Genomic DNA, 22,896 nt, shown 5'->3' with positions numbered 1-22,896 from the left:
GTGTCCATCCATACATCATACGTTTACATGCATGTGTCCATCCATCCATCATACGTTTACATGCATGTGTCCATCCATCCATCCATCATACTTTAACATGCATGTGTCCATCCATCCATCCATCCATCCATCCATCCATCCATCCATCATCCATCCATCCATCCATCCAGCCATCATACTTTAACAAACATGTGTCCATCCATCCATCCATCCATCCATCCATCCATCCATCCATCCATCCATCCATCGTCTAATATAATACTTCATAAGAAGAATAACAACAGTAGTAGTGGTGTTGGTAGTAATAATAACATTTTATACAATTTGGAAATAATTAAATGTTCCAATGTGATCCCATTATTATCACACAGGACGACCATATTTGTAATCTTATCTTTAAAGTAAGTTCTTTGCTTGTAAAAAACACAGGAAACCACAACCACGTGATTATATATGTGCATTGTGTGCAGTTTTTGCAGAGTTTTGTGGTTTTGACACCTTGACATGCCTCAAGCGAGTACATTCTTATGCACATGTGCAGGTATGTCTGTTAATCAATCAATTTGCACAAATATTGCAAAAAAAAAAAAAATTACAAATAAATAGAAATATTTATAAATATAAATTGTGAGTAACTGGTTGTGAGTAACTAGACTAGATCATTTCCAGCCCTTATCAAAACCCTTTAGAAGAAACCCATCCCACCACCAGAAAGAGAGTCATCCAATCAGACAAGAGCAGCTAACCACACTGAAGACCCTCACATTCAGCAGTCACTGAGATGGAGAGACTAACAGTCGTCATACTTCTGTGTAAGTCCACTTATTAGTGTTGTAAATGTTGTGCTTTATTCTTTATGAGGTCAATTATTTCACCTGTTTGTTCTGCAGGTGTTTTGTTGTGTGAAGAGCAGAAAGTGTTTGGGACAGAAGTGAACATGAGAGTTAAACCAGGAGAAAGCGTCACTCTCTACTGTGACTGTGCTCTACCGTTTGGGTCTCACAATGTCTGGATGAGAAACTGCTCGCATGAGAATCAGCCGTCTCTGTTGATTGATCCCCCAAAACTCTTCCTAGAGACGTTTCCACGGTTCAGTTTCCTGCTCAACAGCTCCAGTAACTCCTATGATCTGCATATAGAGAATGTCAGTGTCTCTGATGAAGGACTTTACTACTGTGCGGAAAGAAAGAAGACATTTATAGATGTAGACGGCGTCAACACAAAATATGTGTATGAATATGGGAACAAAACAACTCAACTAGCTGTCCTGGGTGAGGAGATATTCCTGCTGTGGCTCATCTAAAGCTTTTATGCATGTTGGTAAATTCAGTGTGATTGAGAATTTCTCAGTGTATCTAAAATGTAAATCTGATATAAATAATCCTAATTACCCCTAAGGGTAATTCACCATTACTAACTTTAACAATTCTGATCTGTTATCACTCACTCTCTCTAAAATTCTCCAATCCTGTTTAGTTTTTTAGTTCAAGACACAAATGATAACAGAATCAGATAGTTTGATAAATGATGGTAACCTGAGGGGTTTCTGGTTTCCACTGACTGACTATAGAAATTAATGGGAGTCCTGAAATGTTTTATTATTGTGTGTTCAACTCATGGTTTGGAGCAAATGGAAAGTGAAAAGTTAAAGACAGAATTGAGATTAAATTCCTTCAACAACTGATTAATGCCATTAAATGGTCTAAACATTATAATTAAAACAGAAAAGATCTTACTTATATAATGTCTGTAAAATAATATATAAGACGATGTCCTCTAAAGTTAGATGTTATGGACGCTTCAGAAACTCTTCATTTGTATATTCAGTCTTGTGTGTTTTATTTATCAGCAGATTCTGCACATGAGTCCACCATCGCCTCCACTTCTCCTCCAGTGTCAGAGTGTGTTGTCTGCTGGACGCTGCTGTTGAGTGTGTGTCCGGTGTGTGTTCTCCTCTCCTCACTGCTGTCCTCCATCTGTGTTTACTGCTTCTGTCGTCCTCAAACTACAGGTAGAGCTCATCGACACATTTACATTCATGTTGAACAAATCAGTGAATCTGTAGAGCATTTTTAAACATTTGTTCTTTTAGCTTTTAACATTTTGACTATAATCGTAATTATTAGACTTTTACACATGAGAAAATACAGTAATTTATAGTAAATACTGGAGTGTTTTTCAACCATTCTACTGTAAATTGTATTATACTGTACTGTATATTATAGTATTTACAAAACTGTTAATGAATGCTGCAGCAGAATATAAACCTACAACTACTGAACTGATAAACCGTGACAAATACTGTAGTATACTTTGGTTTTTAGTACAGTAACTGTGGTGTATAGTAGCATTAAGTGCAGTATTGGTTTGTTAACATTACTATAGTTGTTGCATTACCACAGAAACTACAGAATTACCACAACAGATTAATTCAGTCCTTTACTATAGTATAGTTCAAAAACACTTTAGTATTTACTATAAATTACTACAGTATATTAATCGGGTTCATTTTGTGTGTTTTAGGGTCTGACATGAGTGCTGAGATTCTTAAAGCAAATGTTTTTATGGTAACTATTTTATATTCTTTTTCTATTGACCATTTCAAAGATGAATTGTAGACTGATGTGGTTTTTGACTAGTTTATATGATCCTTTCTCTCCTCGTCAATCATTTCAGGCAGATTGTGTGGAGAAACATCAGTGTGAGGCGAGTAAGACTGGAAAGATCTGCGTCCACACTGAAGTCTCTTATAGACGACTGACATCTAAACATCCCTACACCAACATCTGACACATGAACTGCTCTTAGTCTACTTTCTGTCTTATTTCTGATAAAGTTTGATCATTAGACATGTTTTTACAGTATTACCTATAACAATCAAATGTCTTTAAATGAATAGTTTGATCCACTGATTCTTTAGGATTTAACATTTTTTTTGACAATATTAATGTGTCCAAAGACTGTTCATTAAGAGTGTATGTGTTATTAAGAAAAACACTTTGTTAATAACAGCACAAGGCTGTGTATGTTTGTAGCTGTAGATCATCTGCATATCTCAAAATAAATTAGTATGTAAATGTTCACTCATGAATGATCACTTTTATTTTCAAATATTAACACAAAATATTTTAGTTATCAGCGTTTGAACATGAATAAAGCTTAAAGAGGAAGTCATGAACAAACAATGGCTCCATCTAGTGGCTAATAGCTGAAGGGACGTCAAGACCACTTGTCTATCTGTGTTGTCTTGACCATCCAGTTTATATGACGATGGAAGTTTTTATGATTCTGTATTAGAAAAAAGTCTGACCGGTTCTTTACTTTTGTATTCTTATTTTATTCAACAAAACCAAAACAAACAGCAACAATAAACTACACACATGATGTGTTCAGATTTAAGTAAAATTGGATTAAGACTTTAATAATGATAATAATAAATATTAAAAATAATGTAAACACAAACATGTTCAAGCTCAAACTGGTACACAAAGTTCTTATTGTTCGTGATGTAAAATATACGGATGATCAGTACTAAATCCAATATCAGCCTAGTATTTTACCCGATCATAAGTGATAAGAAAGAACAAGCATGAATATAGTCAAGATTCAATCCCTAGAAATCCTGACTCCATTTGTCCTATATAGTAGGAAAGTACAGTATGTGATTTTGAACCCAGCCATCATTACAGTACACTGATGTAGAAATGTACTGTAGTCATTTAGTGCAAGAGTTATTCTGTTAAATGCCACAGGATGTGAGAAGAGCTTTTCATGTGTGACTGAAGTGTTAGTTATGGTGATGGAGAGAGTCCACCCTGCTCTTTGTTTTTCTAGGGTACAACCCAAACCACAAATGTTTCCAGTGGCCTTTGTCACGGTCCTCTTGTGAATGTTTACGTCTCTGTATTTATGAGTTTTGATCAAGTTAAAATTATATATTTGATATTTTTCACTTTCAGATTCTGTGTTTACAATTTAGTAAATTTCTCATTTCATGTCAAATCCAGACTGATCAAATACACACTGTAACTCTGATACACATTATTCATTTACATTTAACAGTAAAGTGTCTGTAGATTATCACCAGGACCACCATATTAGCACAAACACTTTATTAATCAATCAATCAATCAATAAATCAATCAATCAATCTCATATTAAACTGATATAATAAAACTGACCATGATCGCTCTTGTTTCACCATGGAATTTTTAGACAAGCTAAAACAGGAAACCACAGCCTCGTGATTGTGTCAGTGCACTAGTTGTGACTTGAGCTTGTATAGAGAGCACATATGGAATGGAAAGCTTTGCGGTTACAGAAAAAGCAAAAATAAGTTTCTAGCAACTTTTGAAGACCAACAGCAAAAGAAACTTTGAGTAAATATATTCATTCTGGAGGTTTAGAAGCCAAAGAAAACAATAAGCATGTAGATGAACGATGCGAAACAAGAAACTCATAAAGACGCTCAACACTTCAGGTCATCTCCATTACAACATTAAACATCACATTGTCCAAAACAAAAGTCCCAACAATTTATGAAACGGAGTTCACTCTTGCATTTTATAATTAAACTTGAACATCTAAAAGAGCTTTTAAAGTGTGTTTAGAGGAACAGATGAGAGGGAACAGACCAGATTATAACCCTAAAAACAAAACAACATTCAGAGCTCTTCCACAGAGATCCCTCCCACCACAATGAACCGGACCCTTCACACAGCAGCTGAAGACCCTCACATTCACAGTCTCTGAGATGGAGCGAGCGAGACTTACAGTCATCATACTTCTGTGTGAGTCAATATTTCTGTGTGTTTGAATGTCGTCATGTGTTCTTTATGATGTGCTAGAGATTTAATACACACTCTTGCATTTGTTCTGCAGGTGTTTTGTTGTGTGAAGAGCAGAAAGTGTTTGGGACAGAAGTGGACATGAGAGTAAAACCAGGAGAAAGCGTCACTCTCTACTGTGCTTTACCTTCTGGATCAGACATTATTTGGATGAGAAACTGCTCACATGAGAATCATCCATCTCTGTCAATAGATCGCTCAACACTCTTCAAGGAGACGTTTCCACGGTTCAGTTTTGTGCCCAACAGCTCCAGTAACTCCTATGATCTACATATAGAGAATGTCAGTGTCTCTGATGAGGGACTTTACTACTGTGGGAAAAGAGAAACAAAAATATATAAAAATGAACAAGGAATCAAACCAAACATTGAGTATAAATATGGAAACAAGACAACCAGACTGTCCTGGGTGAGAAACAACTGCTGCTTTCATTGCTTTGTTTTGTGTAGACAAATTCTTTAAATGTGTTTCTAATATAGCTGATGAAGAGACATGCAAACATCTACAGTGTAAATTATAGTGTCATTTATTATAATAACAGTGTAAATTATAGTGTCATTTATTATAATAATAGTGTAAATTATAGTTTATCTCCTTATAATATAGTTGTGCTTTAATGAAAAGTTTACATGTTTACCAAAGCTTTATTATTTTAATATTATTTCAATGAATTTTCATAATTAATGCAGTCCTGCAAATAAATAAGCAACACAATCCTGCAGCCATAGTCCAACTTTAAATACAGAAATAATGTATATTTAAAAGTATATTAGTAAAATAAGTCTATCTATAATTAGTTTTTTAAAGTGTATCTTAGTTTCTAATAATATTTTAAATTAAATTAACAGCAAATTAATTATATTTTGTAAATCGATGATTTATAATGTGTTTTTATATCAGAATCTTTACCTCCTGATTTTCTAACCACTTTTATCAAATTCATCAGAGTTAAACTCATATTTTTCATTATTTTGAGTTGTGTAATCAGTAAGATAAAATAAAATCAATGTATTTTTTATTTACTTTAAACATGGCCTATTGTTCATTTTAGAGCAAGAGTCTCCTTGTGCTGAACGGTTTAACAGCACCTCCACATCACCTGCATCAGAGTGTGTTTTCTGCTGGAATCTGCTGTTCAGTGTGTGTTCGGTGTGTGTTCTCCTCTTCTCCATCTGCGTCTACTGCCTCTGTCAGAAGAAAACTACAGGTAATCATTTACTCCTGAACACTTTTATGGCCTTAGACTGCCTGCCTTAGATTTCATGATGAACCAAATGTGAATTATTCTTATGTTTTGTTAATTTCCTGTAGGTTCTGCATTTGAGAACAGACATGTTGAGGTATGAGCACATTTTGAGAATAATTTTAATATATTTTATTTGCATTTGTTTGGCAGCAACATAAATTACTATAATATAATATAATATAATATAATATAATATAATATAATATAATATAATATAATATAATATAATATACTTTTTTGTTTGTTTATTAATTTAATGAAATATATTCTGTTTCAGGCTGGTGATGAAGTGTGTTATGCTTCATTAGACATGCCTTCCACACAGCAACAAAGGCAGAGAAATAAAAGAGTTCAGAGTTCAGACTTCAGTATTTATTCTAATGTCAGAACCAGCAGAATGTAAAGTCGAGTAAACTAAAGTAATTGTTCTAATATGCAATATGTGCTTTTACAATAGAGTGTTAATGGCAGTGTTCTAACATCTGCATTTGATTTTTTTAAACCTCAAACTACAGTCTTGATTGTTAATAATGTATAAATGTGTGTGAGGCATGAATATCTGACATACTGCTTTCTTCGAAATATCTTCTTTTGTGCAAACTCAAAGATTTGGAGCTGCTTGAGTTTGAGTAAACAGTGAGTAAATCTGGATTTCTGTCTAAACTCTCCCTTTATTTGAGCTCTCTCCAGTCACTCTAGAAGACGCTACACCTGAATTATTTTTCTAAATAATAAGTTTATTATTAAAATCTCTATTAAAATTAAAGTCATCTGAAGCAGTGGGTTAGTGCAGGTGAGGGGGTTCTGGCCCCTGGGTGAGTCGGCTATTAGTTTATGCCCACTCCTCATTCTGCAGGTGATCAGGAAGCAGTTCTCTGCACTTCCTGTGTAACTCCTGCTCACCCTACACACATCATTAAGATCATTAATCCAGACTGACCCTAACAACAGAATCAAAGCCATGAGTGCGTCACTCAGATAAGTGTCATGTCACTGGCCACCTGCTCACTGTAACCAGGGATGACGCTCAATATCGTCCAAACTGGGCCGATCAGCCGCCGCTGGACTGAGACACCAGCGAATCAGCTGACGGCACTCTGATACACACAACACTGTCTTCAGAAACACAGAGCAACACACTTCTGCTGATCTCTCAGTGAGTCTCTTACCTGTTGACAGAGTTCTGGGGAAGGTCAGTCTGCTTCTGGACGTGACCCTCAGTGCACCTCTGAAAGGGAAACGGTCGCACAGGATGTTGAAGAGGGTCACTCCTACTGACCACACGGTAGCTGGAGCCGCATGATAGCGCTGTCTGCAGAACCACTCAGGTGGAGCGTATTGAAGAGTTCCTGAGAGACACAAGGAGACACTAACACCCGTTCAAAACACTCCAGTACACACAAATTGCCTTTGGTGGATCATCAAAAGCTCACAAACACCCACAGAGTGTTTCCTTCTGTAACACAAACCCACCTGAGAAGTATTTGTAGGCCGAGCGCTTGAGCAGATCTCCACAGCCGAAGTCCAGCAACTTGATGTCCTGGGACTCTGTGGAGATCAGCAGGTTCTCTGGCTTGACGTCCCGGTGCAGGACTCCGCGGCTCTCGCAGTGTTTCAGAGCCGCGATCAGCTGCACCAGCACTTTCTTGGCCAGACGCTCATCCAGACAGCCGTTCTCCTCACAGAAGCTCTGGAGGTCTTGGCAGGGATCCGGACGCTCCAGGATCAGGATGTAGCGTCTGGGACAGTCAAACCAGTCTAGCAGCTGCAGGACATTGGGGCAGGAAGGAGCTGAAGTGACGCGGGTCATCAGTGCCACCTCCAGCGGCAGCCGACCCTGACCTTCCTGCAGGACAAACAATTGGATTCAGAACCCAATGAAACATCAAACACAACAACAGGATCACACTGAACTCACAACTCTCAGTCTCCTCTCTGTCCGCTCTTTAGACACATACTTGATGGCGACCTGTAGACAGATAAAGCATAATAAATCACACCTGCCTGATCATCACACATCACATTTACTGATATCAGCATTTCTAAAGGCTGTTTGAATGAAGAGCGGAGAAAACGTCTTACTGGCAGTCCATCAGACCTGCGCATCCCAGCAAACACAGAGCCAAATCCACCTTCTCCCAGCAGTGGGCCCTTTGCATACGTGTCTGCAACACAGAGGAGCAGTAGAAATGTGTGTTCAAGGAAAACATGCTGCAGTAGAGAAAACTGTACAAGAGCATTAATGAAACATCATGATCACTTCTTGAATAAGCCATTCTGACCTCTGCAAGAGCGTTTGAAAGCTCTTCTAGATGAGGTGAATGGACGTTCATCTTCTGGCGTTTGCTGGCTGCCGCTCTGCCGCTTCCTCTTCCTGTTACCCTGATCTGTGGACACAGACTCGGCCAACAGGGAAGGCAGAGGTGCGAGAAATCCATCAAGCTCTTGGCTCACGGTCTGGGTTTCACCATCACCATCATGTGTCCAGACGTCCTGAACAGCTGCCTGGATGAAAGCAGTACTCCTGGATCTGGAGCGGCCTGAGGCAACAACATATCACGTTTATTATAAGATTATAAGAATTAATCAACAATCAATTTTAGTAGCTGCATTTACAGAAAATAAAAGACATCTGATCACTTATAGCTAGGAACAGTTGTGTTGAAATGGCTTCATTTGTACTAGTTTAGTTTATTTACATCACATTTCCCCAAATATTATACAACATCATATCATGATTGACAATAAACAGATATAAAACTAATTTACTCACTGCGGTTTTCACCCATCTGACAAACTCCTCCAAACTCCAGCAAACCTGAAAACAAGAACAAAGATAAAATACAAATAAAAATGTAAATAAAAATAAGAAAACAAAAGAAAATGAAGCTAAAAACAAGATAAAAAAAAAAAAACACAACAAAAGAGCAACAAAACGTGTCAAAAGGAATAATTTCAGCTCTGAGCGTCGATCTCCTCATAAAATAAAAGTCTTCTGTCAGAAATCCTCTGGTCTCCTTGAATAATCGCAGTATCAGCACAGAAATCCTCAGCACATGTCTCAGAAATTCGCCTCTCTTCAATCAACAGACAGCGGCGAGTCTCGGTGTTTATATAGTAAGTCAGATCATAACACGCGTTGCTATAGCAACCACAATTGGAATCTCAACCACGTGAGTAAACAACGATACATCTCATCTCATCATATAAATAATTTTAAATAGGTAATATTTATAAATATTATAGTATTAATAATAATAATTCTTATAATAATAGTAAATTTAAATTAATTAATTTATAATTCACGAAACTGTAATAAAACTGCTAAATGAGCAGAACTCGTTTTGACTAACGTTAATATTATATTAAATTTTTAGCTATTTAGGAAATAATTCAACTAAAATAATAAAATTATAAAATTACCTCAAATATGTTTTATTGGTAGCTCAAACCAGTTAATTTTATGTACAGTGTTAACTGCTCATAAAGATATTAGGAATATAAGTATAACTTCAAAATAGTTTATTATTGTAAATAATATAAAGTAAATTATATCGCTTACCATTTCTTAGTTCACGCACGATTTTAGATCAGATGACCGTACGTAGATATCATCTGGTACATGGTACAGTCATATTTGTGTACTTTCATTCGCTCTTGTTTTCATATTTTTTATTATTAAATTTTATTAATGTTTTCGATATTTTAGATGAATGTGAAGAAGGTTTTCTAAGTGTACACGCGCCGAATGAATTCCCGCGTCTGACCACAAGATGGCGTCCACAACAGAGAAGGTTCAAGTTTCTAAATACATTATTTCTCGTTTGTATGAGTCTAAATGTCTGTTTTCATTATTAATATACAGCTTTTAATATGTTAAATTACTATCACAATGTCTGTCCAAGAAATCAAAACAAACAGAACAGCACACCTTAAACAAATTAACCTTTAAGTTAGGCAATGACAATTAGCCTATAAATTAGCATAGAATTTTCCTAACCTGTCTAGCTTTGTTTGTTTATGTCAAAAATAAATACATAAATACATAACAGATTCCTTTTTTAGACAAACATCTCTCGTTTGTCATTACGTTTGATGATTTAATTTTGTGCTTCTGAACTTAGTGTCCATCGCAGCGGCCTGATTTTAGACACTAGTTTACTGTAGTAAAATTATATTAAAGGTAAACAGGTTTCTATATTTTCAGCTTAGTTAAAAAACCATCAACTGGGGTTTGTTTTATTTAAAGAAGAGCAGAGCAATGCAACATATAAGTGTGCAGCATTTGACATTTTAAACCCATCTGTAGTAATCATCCAAGAACCATAAATGCTTTTGCAAACATCATTTCATTTCATAACATTTGCTCATGCTGAAACCATTTTGGGTTTTCTATTATGTTTTAATTACTACATTTTAGTTCTTGAGAAATGACAGTATCTGTTCACTGATCAGACACTTATGAAATGTAATGAATTTAATGTGAGAAGAGAGTTTAGTGTGGAGTAAATTCAGCACAATGGACAGCTCTCTGCAGTGCTCAACTGACTGAAGCACATCTGCAGGAGGAAATGCTACAGAGATGTTTAATTACTGCTGAATAATTGCTGGAAATGTTAAATATTGAAAATCTAACCCATCAATAGTGATTACTAATTAAATATTTATTTTATAATTAATTAAAATGAAATACGATTACAATAAAAAAACCCTGTTGGGCTTATTCACTCTGAGACTGTGCTTTAATAATTACATTTCTAGTAATACAGTTTAGTTAATCTTAATAAAAAGGAAACACTGAGTTTGTATAATCCTTTCTTTCTGTAATTGAACACTCACTTTACAGCTGTTCATCTCTCAGAAAACTCCCTCATTAAACAAATAGTTGCCCTCGCACACATTAATCAATACACAAGACTGAAGAAAGCCTAATGGAAAATCTGTGCTTTGTGACAATGATCTAAGAGATCTTATCAGATCAGTGAAATGTAAAAGCTAATGTGAAGAGGATGAACTGTACAGGCTCTGAACGGGGCTTGTGGGTTTCCTGTTTTGACATGTTCAGATGCTGTTCCTTCATCGCTTCCAGTTTGACCTATTAAACTGAACAAACATAAAAACCCTCAATTATAGCAGCAACACAAAGAAAAAGATAAAATATATTATTTCATTCCAGTGTAAAAGACATATTTTAGTGATTATAATCAAACATTCCTGATGCCGACTCTATCTGTGGTCATACAAACTAAATCTGTCTCTGTTTATTGATGAAAGGTTTGAGCAGTATTTTTATTTCCTGTTGACTTCATTTTATTTAATGAGTTAATCAAGTGCCGGATTCACAAAGCCAAAAGATGTGTTTAAGGCAGCTGTGATTGGTCAACACTATACTCCACTCATTGTACATCAAAGAATAACCCAATGGGAAGCCAACCCCCCCTGACGCAGGATGTTTTTAAGTAAAACTTTCCATTGACGTGAACCAATCAGATAAGAGCCGTTGGTCTGCATGAAGACCCTCAGCAGTGTCAGTAATTCACAATCACTCACTGCCATGGAGAGGCCACGACTTACTCTCATCGCACTCATGTGTAAGAATAATTATACTTCAACTGCTTTGAGATTAGATTCCCATGATCTACCTATTACTAACATCAGTGTCTCTGATCTGGGCCTGTACTACTGTGCAAATGTTAAAAACTCCATAAATAAGTATGAAAGAGGCGTCATCTCTGGATCTGCAGTGTACTATAATGGAAACCGAACAACACGTCTCTCTTATGCAGGTAAGAAATAACTCCTGATAGTTGTTTTGTCTCTGCTTATGTAGTTTCTGGAGAGCTTTTCAAGACGCAAAACAAACAGAACAAACATATTTTAATGATCATTCATTGATTCATTTGTGTTTGTTTTATTTTGAGAAAGAGACGTCCTGTTCTGAGCTCTTGAACAGCACCTCCACTCCTCCTGGTGTCTCAAAGTGTGTTTTCTGCTGAAATCTGCTGTTCAGTGTGTGTTCGGTGTGTGTTCTCCTCTTCTCCATCTGTGTCTACTGCCTCTGTCAGAAGAAAACTACAGGTAATCTTCAAAGATTAATACACTTTGCTGCCTGGTTTAATATACAGAGAGGTAGTTTTGTCTGTGCATGCACACCCTTTCCTTTAAAAATGTAGGAACTTAAAAGCATCGTATAGTTATAAAACCTGTAATGACAAAAGTGTACAGTTGAAGGTGAAATGATTAGCTCTACTGTGAAATCTTAATTATTTTTCAGATATTTTCCAAGTGATGTTCAACAGAGCAAGGGACTTTGTTGGAACAGTATTTATTATTATTTTCTCTTTTATTATTATTTTATTCCTTTTAGTTTAGTTGGAATGAAAGCAGATTTTAATGAAGAAAAAAAAAATTAAGGTCAATATTGTAATCCCCCTTATTTTTTTTGGGTACAGAACAGAGTGCCTGTATTTCTGTGTATATAGAACCTTGTATCTTGTAATAGTACTGGTTAGTGTCTTGCAGAATAACTATTAAAACGCTATGCACTGTCATCATGGTAAAGACAAAAGAAAGAGTAACAGAAATTAGTTCAAAATTCAAAAAGTTAAAAAATAAGACAAAAAGTGCAACAGCAGAGTTGAGAGATTACTGGGGTATAAATCTATGAGATAAAGAGCGGGTGTTAAGAACAGGAACCAAACAAAAACTAAAGACTAGAACTGAGAACAGAAGCAAGGGGACCAAAAAACTCTTCAAAATAAGAGTCCTTAACTCCTGTCAGGTGGTGTGTTTCAACTGGCATATACTGCCCTGAAGGGCAGTTCGGAGTGAACACAAACGTGACCACCATGTTGAAGTGTTGTAGCCACTTCAAAGGGCCCTTCAGAATTAATGATTTGGAAGGGTACAACTGCAGGACACTTCAAGCACCCATGATCCTTTGCACAGGAATTTATTTGGTGTCAGCTGGAGTCTCTAAGTTTGATTTTACCTATCAATGTATATTATTTATCTATAGGCAACTACTGTAATATTTATGAATAAAAAACTATAAACAAATTCTAAATTAAAATAATTACAAAATTTTATTATAATTATATGTACATGTATGCATTAATAGATCAATATGGTGCATCCTGCACACTTTACTCCTCATTCTGAGAATGTTTTGTGGGAGTCAACAGGCACACCTCCTTAATCGTCTCGTTAAGATGACTCGGAAGTGCTTGCTTACCCTTCATCCTTTCAAAGAGATTAGGGCATGGGGATGAGCCCTAATGAATGGAACACAGTGAGGGAGTCAATTAAAAAAAACATTGAACATTTTATACCAACTTTAAAGCTACTGAAGTCCAGAGGTCACTGCAGAGGACTGTCTGAGTCTATTAATGGATTAAATCCATCCATGAATGTAAAAAGGAACATCTTTGACGCTCGTCCTGTTTTTGCCAAGTGCTAGTCGTCCTGAGACCAACATATTTTATGATGACCCAAGGACAACAACTCTAAATGACTTGTTTATTTTATGAAGTTTTTCTGTGCATTGGTCTACATCTAACAGCCAAATGTGAAACTGTCTGTGAATTGGCCTTACATGGAAATTTCTTTTATTAGTCACTAAAATAACACAATATCTGATCTCTAATCTTGATTAGGAAAAGTTATGGAACTTATTTCAGAATGAATCATTCCTTTATGCTAAAACTGTAAGGAAACCCAGTATAACTTCAGCACATTGGACAGCTCCAGCTGAGCTACAGACATGTTATTTCTGCAGAAAAAAGTATGTGTGCTTGTGTTTGTTTGTTGGTTAAGTGTTTGGATAATCTACATGTGCGTTAAAACCTTCTGTGGATGTTTATGAATTTACACCTTTTTTATTTAAGTCAAAGTTTTTATCTTCTGTTTGCATGTTTTAGTCAGTAGTTTCGTTTTACGTCTCTATAGTGTTTTGTGAAGTTTATTTTTATTTGAGTTATTTCAGTGCATAAAGTTTAAAGTGTGAAATACAGTATGTCCATGGCAGCTATAGCTAAAATATGTGTTATATATATTCATGCACATATACATATATGTATATATAAGATGAAATGGTCATTAAATCATCAAATCATTAAAAGCATCAAATGCTATTTACTGAAGTAAGTGCCAGATTGTGATGGCGTTGTGGGTTGAACTTTTACCAGTGGTCTGAGGACGGTCAAACCACAAACCAGCAGGGTTTTTTATATGCACAAAACTCATCAATGTTTTTGTAGACGTTCTCTGCCATGCCAACCAAGTCAGTGGCTACTTTTTAATTGCAATTTACAAAGATTAGAAAACATTTAAATATTACAAGCAAATGAATACTAATATTGAACTCTTTCCTCTCAGTTCATTTACTACATAAAGTAAACCTGTACATACTGACAATTTTACTTAGTCATCCTTGACTCTTAATATTACGATTTAAAAATTATGACAGTCTGACACACACGAACACACACATAGTAAATTTACAATATTTTTTGGGGTGTAGGACACTCTCTCTACTGTTTCATCTCTTCTCTCTTTTTTATTATCAACACTCAAGATTTCTGGCAAACAGCATGCGATTCTGAATCTGCTTCATGCAGGTGAGTGGGCTTCACAAACAACATGTAGGACACGTTTTCTCCTCTCCATATGCACAAAAATAAAAATTCTAAACTAATTTAGAGTTGTCACAGAACAGCAGTGTCCTTCAGATTTTAGTTCCATCCCTAATCATGTGTTGAGGCAATTTGGAGCTAAACTCTGCAGGAAACCAGCGCTCCAGGACCATGTTTGGGTAACCCAGGTATAGAACCATTGTCAACAGTTATTTAAGCAAGTTTCCTTCATGCAAATATGTGCACTCTAACCAACAAATAAAACCCCTGAAATGCTGATGGAACACTTGTTTTTTTCCAAAGATAGCAGTGCTTTCTCTCAGTGCTCTAAATATAACTTGTGGTTTCCTGTTGCTAAATTAGGTCTTGATCATATAAAGAACTAACCATAGAGATAACTGTATCAATAAGATTACTAGCTATATTAGCATTCATACAGGATAACAATATTCTTTTAAACACTTGAAAGCTTTAATGTATGATTGGATTTATTAGATTGCAAGATGGCCGTCAGTGTTTAACATTCTTCTGAAAATGATTGCAACTGTGTTGAGTTCAATTTCTCTAGCTACACCCAGGCCTGATTACTGCCACACCAGTTTACAATCAAGAAACCACTTAAAGGGCACCAATGGTAAAAAATCTACTTTTCAAGCTGTTTGGACTGACATATGTGCATGAATGGTGTGTAGACCGTCATATTGGGGTGATATAAGCACACCCAGTGCTTTTTTTTCAATTTAACAACATAAAAAAACGTGGACCAATTGGAGCGGTTTTCAAACCGACCGCAACTTTCCATAGGAGTGCGGTCCCTCGCCCACCAATATTGATTGACAGGCGCGTCATCATATCCTCAGTTTGTTGATTCACGACCGCCATTTGCAGCGCGAGTTGAAGCAATATCACTAAAGGAACACCCTTGCTCTATTTTTAGATGCAAGGCTCATTGGGCTCAACACAAGATCAATATTCTCCACATTATCGCTCTAATCGGAATTATTGGTTGTATCTTTAGGTAGGTTTGCAAACATGTGTACTTCTCATTGAGTCTACCTTATACTTCAGCCATTTGCATTTCTCGCGATCACAGAAGCTCCCTGTGATCTTAACTAGCATGCGTTTTAGAATTCTAAACATAGGTTTCTATCAGGGTACACTCAAGTCGACGGCTGAGCGCCATGGACCGCTGCAGAGTTGAAGCGCCGTTGTGTGTACCCTGATAGAAACCTATGTTTAGAATTCAAAAATGCGTGGCGCGACGATTTGGGACACTTCATGTTTCTGCCGCGCCACAGAGAGTGTCTGGTATGCCGTGTTGCGGCTTCGAGCGGAGCATTCGGTGCCTCAGTCAAAGTTAATTTAGTGTGCGTGGTTATTAGTTTCTGTATGGCACTTGAAACTAGCACACAGTTGGCTGTAAAACTGTTCAAAGACACAAATGATTTTGTACTCTCTGCTTGGTCTGTGTCCGAGTCGTACATGTACGACTGAATGCGGATCCTCTCACTTCTGCTCCTCTCAGTCTGCCTCTGTTGCAAACACAGAGCGGGTGAGCTCATGGCCCCGCCCCCTTGTTACGTTGGGCGGGAAGCCGAAACTAATTTACACGTGAAGCAACACACCCCTAAATCAGCGAGCTGTGGACACGCCCCCAACATGACACTTTTTAACACATTATAATAAAACAATCTGAATTGTGTTTTAAACTGAACCTAAACTGGCACACTCAGAAGAACCATAATATTAATACTAAATCATAAAAAAGAGGTAAACTATGTGCTCTTTAAATAAAACCTGCTGGACAAAGAGAGGTAGACCAAAAGATACTCAAAAGCTGGACATCATGCCAAGATCCAAGATTCAAAAACAAATGCGAAAGAAATTAATTGAGATCTACCCGTTTGGAAAAGGTTATAGATTACTAAAGCTTTGTGACTGAAGTAAACCACAGTCTGAGCCAAATTTTCTACAAATGAATCAGTGGAGAGACTTTTTAGAAGTGGCCTTCTGGGTGTGGCCGACCAAATTTTACACCAAGAGTGTATGGGTGTTTCCCAGCACTGTGTTGGGTTGCAGCTGAGAGGGCATTCGCTGGGTAAAAACAAATGCCGGAATAGTTGGCGGTTCATTCTGCTGTGGCAACCCCTGATAAATAAAGGACTAAGCCGTAATGAGTGAATGAAAACTCAATAAAACTCTGTGTTAAAGTGCACTCTTAGTGGATCCACAGTGAAGGTGAACGTTTGCTTATTTTAAAGTGTTTATTGCTCTCTTTGTTCTCTGAGTTATCATAGTGTTTATGTGACACTTTATGACTGTTTATGTGGGTCTTTTTTTCTGAAGGTAGGGTCTTGATCTCAGTTAAAAGATTACATCTAAACCACAAATGTTTCCACTCAGTCTTGCTTGTGTGCAGACATTATGATGCACAAACAGGACAGTGGTTAGGTTGTGTGCACATGTTTATGCTGTGGTGAAATTGGTTTGCATGTATGCAGTGTCTGCAAAGGATTAATTTATTGATCAGGAAGTATCGCAGTTTTCTCAGAATGAAGCATAGACTTGTTGCAAACAAAGGTCAAAGAAACATTTGTTGTTTAGTGGTTAATTCTCTGAAAATGACTCCCCTTCACAAGAGGTAATAACATTTTGACGCTTCTACTTTTAACTCAAGCTACACTGCAGGGAACTGTTTGACTCAGTAAACTTATTCATCTGCTGGGTTAAAAAGGAGCATCTGTGTCATTTTGCTGTAGATGATAATCTAGGGGTAGCATGGTGGCTTATTGGTTTTCACTGTCACCTCACAGCATTATGGTCACAAGTTTGAGTCCTGGTTGGACTAGGAGGCCTTTCTGTGTAGAGTTTGCATCTTCTTTCGTTTCTGCGTGGGTTTTCTCTGGGTGCTTCAGTTTCCTAAACTATTGCCCCATATTTACTTTTTCTGTACAGAGATGGTCACCCTCCAGAACACCAACCATTCCAACATAGGCTCATTCTGAAAATGTAGCCCTATACACGTTTCTGGAGATCACGAATTATGTAGCCAGAAGTACATATGGCTGCATTTTATGCGAACGCTACGGGGTATGTGTTATATATAGAAAACCAGCAGAAGCCATGTAGACGGCTTTCCTGCTGTTTGTCCCGTTAGCTCGCCATGTACGTCGGTGAACTTGAGATGCAAAGAGGAGTTGACCACGACGACGGGGTTCGAGTCTGACAAAGAGCGGTTCCAGAAAGCAGGTAAAACAAAAACAGAATCCAAAATATAAAATAAACAAGTAAATAACAGGGTGAGAATGTGGTAAAATCTGAAAGCGTGGTAAAAGTCTGGCGAAGGCTTTTCTTTTATCCGTATTGTTTTTGACAACTGTTGGTTGGGTTTAGGGAAGTGGGTGGGCGAGTCAATCAATAAAATTGGTTGGATTTAGGAAAAGAGGAGGGTGGGTCAGTCGATCGGACATTCAGTAAGTCACAGTCAGTCAGTCGACAGCGGCCTCTGGTAGGTTTACGTGAGAAATTTGCGATCTCAAAGCATAAACAGCGCCCTCTGGTGGATTCGTGAAAACAAAAACTGCAAAAAAAAAAACGTAGCTTCTGGGACGTATTTGGTGCTCTTCAGAAATGTATATAGAGTCATGTTTTCAGAATGAGACTGGGTTGAACTATTTATAAACTAAATGTGCCAAAACCTTGTGCCTGGCGCTGATTAGGGCACAGCTGAACTCAATATATACTGGTCCACCATAAATATATATGGTTCACCCCATATATACTGCTCTCTCCTGTTCACTCACTCTGAAGTCTTGTTTTGCCTCGCAAACACTACTGACCTCTTTCTCCTGCAATCTTTCTTAGTTTGTCTGTTGCTGATCTTGATTGTTTCCTCATTGTGAGTGTTTGCTGTCTGCCCCTGACCATAGCCTGTATCATCATCTACGATTATCTACTGTCTGATTAGATCATCGTCATTACTCATGTGCACTATTGTATTGTGTTTACTATTCACCTGCAATCATTCTGTGCTCCACTGTTTACTTTATTACACTGATTTATAATAAAAGCTGCAAAATGGATCCCGAGTTCCCTGATCAATAATTACATAACCACTGCCTACTAAACCAGCCCATCATCAGAAACTTACTTTATAAAGTTTCCTCTCAGGGGAGAACTGAATTCAAATAATATAATTAATTGACACATGCATTATTTTATAGGAGCTGTTTGTGATGTTGAGGAAGACAAAATGAGAGATCTTTGAAAAAAGAAAGCTATAGTTTTGTACTTTTGCCAAGTAACAGTAACACAGTTATTAAAGCAAGCTTCCTGTGCAGATGTGTACACCCTAACCAACATATGAAAGCACACAAAGAATAAAGGAAATATATTTGACCAATGATAAATTTAGAGCTGTGAAGTCTTTAACAAAGGTGTTTGCTGACAGAGGTCTAAAGCTGTGACTTCCTGTTTTGACATGTTGACATGTTGTTGAATTGAGGGTCATCAAAACCAAGAAAGATAACTATAAAGATAACTCTAGTAGTTATATTTATCTAGTAGTAACTATACTTTATTAGCATCCACACCGGTTATGTTGTTCAATTATGTAAATTGCCTGTCGTTGTATTTAATTCTTGTAAAATTGATTGCAACAAAATCATTTCTCTGTGCAATTATTTTATTATTTGTGGTGTGGACCCCCAATTAAAGTGTAAATTACACAATTTTGTGTGTGAATTAAGATTTTTTTTTGATGTGACATAGATCTGTCAATCAAAAGATTATATTTGACCTCCACAGCGTATCTGTTTGATGGTGATGATGATTTGATGATGTTCTTTTTTGGTGAACCAATTAGATGGCACAAATCACATGATGTCATAGCAAAAAAGTCTGTAAAGGAACAGTGATTGGTTAATGCTGTCCTTCCTCTGTATACACACACACACACACACACACACACACACACACACACACACACACACACACACACACACACAAAAACCCACTGTAAAGCCAACCCCTCATGAGGCATGGACATTTAGGTAAAACTTTCCATTGACGTGAACCAATCAGATAAGAGCTGTTTGTGTGCATTAAGACCCTCACCAGACCAGTGTCAGTTACTCACAATCACTCACTGACATGGAGACGCCACGACTTACTCTCATCCTGCTTATGTGTAAGAAAATAAACCTATTTACAAATGCTAAAAATAGTAAGTATTTGAATGAGTATCAACTGTCAATGTTTATAATATATCTATGTACAGTATCGTTTAGTATTTTATAGTTACTTTGCACTACTTGTTACTTTCTTACTTTAAAGGTGTTGTGTTGTGCAGTCTGAGAAGAATCTCTGGAGAAGAAGTGGAGATGAAAGTCAGAGCAGGAGAAAACATCACTCTCTACTGTGATCTCTCTATACCTACTGGTTCCCTCATTTTATGGATAAGAAACTGCTCTCATGAAAACCAGCCCTCTTTAGTAATGGATTATAGGATATTTGAAACAACTAAGCATTTTAGCTTCATCCACAACACTGCCAATAATTCTTATGATCTTCATATTACTAACACCAGTGTCTCTGATCTGGGGCTGTACTACTGTGTAAAAACAGAGAAAAAGGTAATTAAGGATGAAAGAGGCATCATCTCTGGATCTGAGTTGTACCAATATGGAAACCGAACAACTCGTCTCTCTCTTGCAGGTATGAAACAATTATTAAAGTATTTTATATGTCCTTAAGGACACTTCATCAGTGAAAAACCTGTTTTATTGATCAAAATGCATTGACAGATTTCTGTTTATTTATCTTGAGAAAGAGACGTCCTGTTCTGAGCTCTTGAACAACACCTCCACTCCTGGTGTCTCAGAGTGTGTTTTCTGCTGGAATCTGCTGCTCAGTGTGTGTTCGGTGTGTGTTCTCCTCTTCTCCATCGGTGTCTACTGCCTTTGTCAGAAGAAAACTACAGGTAATTCACACTGCATCTCCACATTTTATCTAATCATTCATCCATCCATATAAACACTTTTTATTTTTATTTTTCATCTTCACCAATGGTCGTGGTAAATTCCTCTTCTGCTGTTTCCTTGACCTGCAAGTCTTTATTTTAATAATTATGTAGGTCATAAAGAACTGTATGCTTCTCAAGCTCTATGAGGAATGCCATTCGTTTCTTTTCAGGTGCCCGGAAGACAATCGCCTGTGATATCATGTCATTTTGTTTCAATTGTTAGCATGATAGATATAATAATAATTATACTAATATAGTTATAATTTCATATTAAATAATTATTAATAATAATTAATATCTTAAGCAAACCTGATACTAAAAATTGTTTTTAATTTGGTTTTGTAAGCCCAAACTAAAATTTGCTGCATTTTTAATCGTTTGAGTTCTTTTGATTAATTATGTACAAATCTGTAAATATTATCAGTGGATTTATTGGGTAAAATTCCTACTTTTTACTGTCTTTCAATGTTTTTGGTTGTTAAAAATAGACCCAGCTCCAATAAAGCTGTTAATGCTGCTAAAAAACACACACACTGCTTACACTCTGCTGCATGCACAGTTTAATGTTAGAAATTTAAACAACCGTAATTGCACAACTGCATTCTGATCCATTTAAGTACTGCATGTAAGTGATGTTTGTATTTAACGCATTTTAGATGCTGCAACAGAGCAAAAAGTCCAACAGCAAAGAAGAAATACAGTTGAGGTATGAACATACAAGCACTCACGTTCATTATGGACACTCGCTCTGTTTTTCTGATGTGCTTTTGAAAAATATTTGTTAGAAGCATGCTATAGAATAAAACTTTTTTTAACGGGTAATAAATCATAGTTGAAGAGAACAGATAATAAAACAGCTTAGAGAGAGTTTAGACCTGAATAGTGGGTAATACTATAATGTAATAATAATGTATTATAGTGTAATAATGTATTATGTATGACTTTTATTCCAGGGTGAAGATGAAGAGGTGTGCTATGCGTCTTTAGATGTGATGAACAGAAGACAGAAAAAACGCAAGACAAAGCGAGTGCAGTGTTCAGACTTCAGTACATATGCTCAGGTCAGAACAGAAACTGAATAGAGCTAAAACAACAACAACTGAGGTGCATTCAGGGATGTAAAAATATCCAAAACGACTTTCATGTAAAAATACAAAGTTTTACTTAATTAACAGTACAAGAATGCGGCAGAAAATAGTAATAAGTACAACTTAAATTTGAAAATTATCAGCTTGTGTCAACTTCAACTAAAACTTGAAAAAGTACAGCTTTAAATTGTGCTTACAGTAAGTATACTGTAAAAAGTGATTAGTTAACACATTGCCTTAAAACCGACAAGTTGATTTTACTTGTCAGTGGACTCATTGACTTACCTTTTATAATTATGCGCATAGCTTGTTTACTTAATAATTATTTAACAACAGGTTTACTCTCTTTAAGTAAACTCAATTATATATACTTATACAATGTATTCAATAATTAAAAGTACACTAACACGATAAAAATGTGTAAAGAAATTCTTGACTCAATCTGTAATGAAATGTAAAATACATATAAAGTAATTTGTCAGACAGGAACACAACAGATTGGTTAAAATGGGAAAACAAAAAATACAAAAGATTAAAAAACATCTGTCAAATGCATAAAACAGCAATTAAAATGCAAGACGGTATGACTATATAATAGAAGTGTCAGTATCATTCTATAATATTTATGTCCTAGTAAGATCACTATGCTCAATTTGCAATTCAGTTATTATTTTAACACCTTTTTTGAGATTTGTAACTCGTAAAAGAATAGAAAACAAAGCAATCAAATATTTATTTCTTGAGCAGTTAATGCTAATTCAGCTAATCAATATACAGCTATAAAAAAGAGACTACTTTGAAGTGTTGGGTCAGTTTTTTTTTATTTTTAAAGAAATTTAAAGAGATTGTCTGTCAACATGGCATTTATTAAATGAAAATTTTTTTAATTGTTAAATATTTATAAAAAATTTAAATAACTGCTTTTTTATTGTATGTAGTTTCAAATGAAATTATTATAACAGTCATTAATGCTTTTATTACTATTACCAGTAATAATAATAATAATAATAATAACAATAATGATAATAATTAATATTAGAGTGATTTCTGAAGGATCACG

At 36.1% G+C, this 22,896-nt stretch overlaps 3 protein-coding genes across 6 annotated transcripts; 2 read left to right on the top strand and 1 right to left on the bottom strand.

Moving 5' to 3' along the window:
- Positions 1–667: 667 nt before the first annotated feature.
- LOC130216006 (uncharacterized) lies at positions 668–2,865 on the top strand. 3 transcript variants are annotated; one of them, XM_056447989.1, is made up of 5 exons: positions 668–812; positions 891–1,271; positions 1,850–2,011; positions 2,524–2,567; positions 2,677–2,865. In XM_056447989.1, the coding sequence occupies exons 1-5, from the start codon at positions 782–784 to the stop codon at positions 2,788–2,790; spliced, it is 732 nt and encodes a 243-aa protein (XP_056303964.1). In that variant the 5' UTR covers positions 668–781; the 3' UTR covers positions 2,791–2,865. The 3 variants fall into 3 exon arrangements, with proteins under 3 accessions (XP_056303964.1, XP_056304031.1, XP_056303901.1); XM_056448056.1 differs by having other exon boundaries at positions 668–1,271; positions 1,853–2,011; XM_056447926.1 differs by having other exon boundaries at positions 668–1,271.
- A 4,233-nt stretch (positions 2,866–7,098) lies between these two features.
- Positions 7,099–11,682, bottom strand: LOC130221236 (serine/threonine-protein kinase pim-3-like). Its single transcript, XM_056453624.1, has 8 exons — positions 11,577–11,682; positions 8,867–8,911; positions 8,376–8,633; positions 8,176–8,258; positions 8,012–8,062; positions 7,567–7,939; positions 7,263–7,442; positions 7,099–7,190 (listed from the first exon to the last, which is right to left on the bottom strand). The coding sequence occupies exons 1-8, from the start codon at positions 11,680–11,682 to the stop codon at positions 7,099–7,101; spliced, it is 1,188 nt and encodes a 395-aa protein (XP_056309599.1).
- Positions 11,683–11,737: 55 nt separating this feature from the next.
- Positions 11,738–21,858, top strand: LOC130215881 (tyrosine-protein phosphatase non-receptor type substrate 1-like). Of its 2 annotated transcripts, XM_056447777.1 has the most exons (5): positions 19,875–19,914; positions 20,061–20,441; positions 20,557–20,706; positions 21,405–21,454; positions 21,702–21,858. In XM_056447777.1, the coding sequence occupies exons 1-5, from the start codon at positions 19,878–19,880 to the stop codon at positions 21,828–21,830; spliced, it is 747 nt and encodes a 248-aa protein (XP_056303752.1). In that variant the 5' UTR covers positions 19,875–19,877; the 3' UTR covers positions 21,831–21,858. The 2 variants fall into 2 exon arrangements, 1 of the variants encoding a protein (XP_056303752.1); XR_008835754.1 differs by lacking the exons at positions 19,875–19,914; positions 20,061–20,441; positions 20,557–20,706 and adding exons at positions 11,738–11,879; positions 12,019–12,171 and having other exon boundaries at positions 21,702–21,775.
- Positions 21,859–22,896: the final 1,038 nt, after the last annotated feature.

The sequence above is a fragment of the Danio aesculapii genome, chromosome 1, assembly GCF_903798145.1.
Source record: "Danio aesculapii chromosome 1, fDanAes4.1, whole genome shotgun sequence".
Taxonomy (NCBI): domain Eukaryota; kingdom Metazoa; phylum Chordata; class Actinopteri; order Cypriniformes; family Danionidae; genus Danio; species Danio aesculapii.
The sequence above is the reverse complement of the archived record's forward strand: the minus strand, read 5'-3'. Positions and strand labels throughout refer to the sequence as shown.

Bases quoted from the DNA above. Each gene is read 5' to 3' on its own strand.
- LOC130216006 (XM_056447926.1), top strand. From the start codon at position 857: ATGAGGTCAATTATTTCACCTGTTTGTTCTGCAGGTGTTTTGTTGTGT. The intron at 1,272-1,849 runs GTGAGGAGATAT...TTTATTTATCAG, and splicing joins AACTCAACTAGCTGTCCTGG to CAGATTCTGCACATGAGTCC. The intron at 2,568-2,676 runs GTAACTATTTTA...CAATCATTTCAG, and splicing joins TTAAAGCAAATGTTTTTATG to GCAGATTGTGTGGAGAAACA.
- LOC130221236 (XM_056453624.1), bottom strand. From the start codon at position 11,682: ATGAGTGCGATGAGAGTAAGTCGTGGCCTCTCCATGGCAGTGAGTGAT. The intron at 8,912-11,576 runs GTTCACGTCAAT...TCTTGTTTTCAG, and splicing joins CAACGGCTCTTATCTGATTG to GTTTGCTGGAGTTTGGAGGA. The intron at 7,443-7,566 runs GTGGGTTTGTGT...TGTGTCTCTCAG, and splicing joins GGCCTACAAATACTTCTCAG to GAACTCTTCAATACGCTCCA.
- LOC130215881 (XM_056447777.1), top strand. From the start codon at position 19,878: ATGGAGACGCCACGACTTACTCTCATCCTGCTTATGT. The intron at 20,442-20,556 runs GTATGAAACAAT...ATCTTGAGAAAG, and splicing joins AACTCGTCTCTCTCTTGCAG to AGACGTCCTGTTCTGAGCTC. The intron at 21,455-21,701 runs GTATGAACATAC...CTTTTATTCCAG, and splicing joins AAAGAAGAAATACAGTTGAG to GGTGAAGATGAAGAGGTGTG.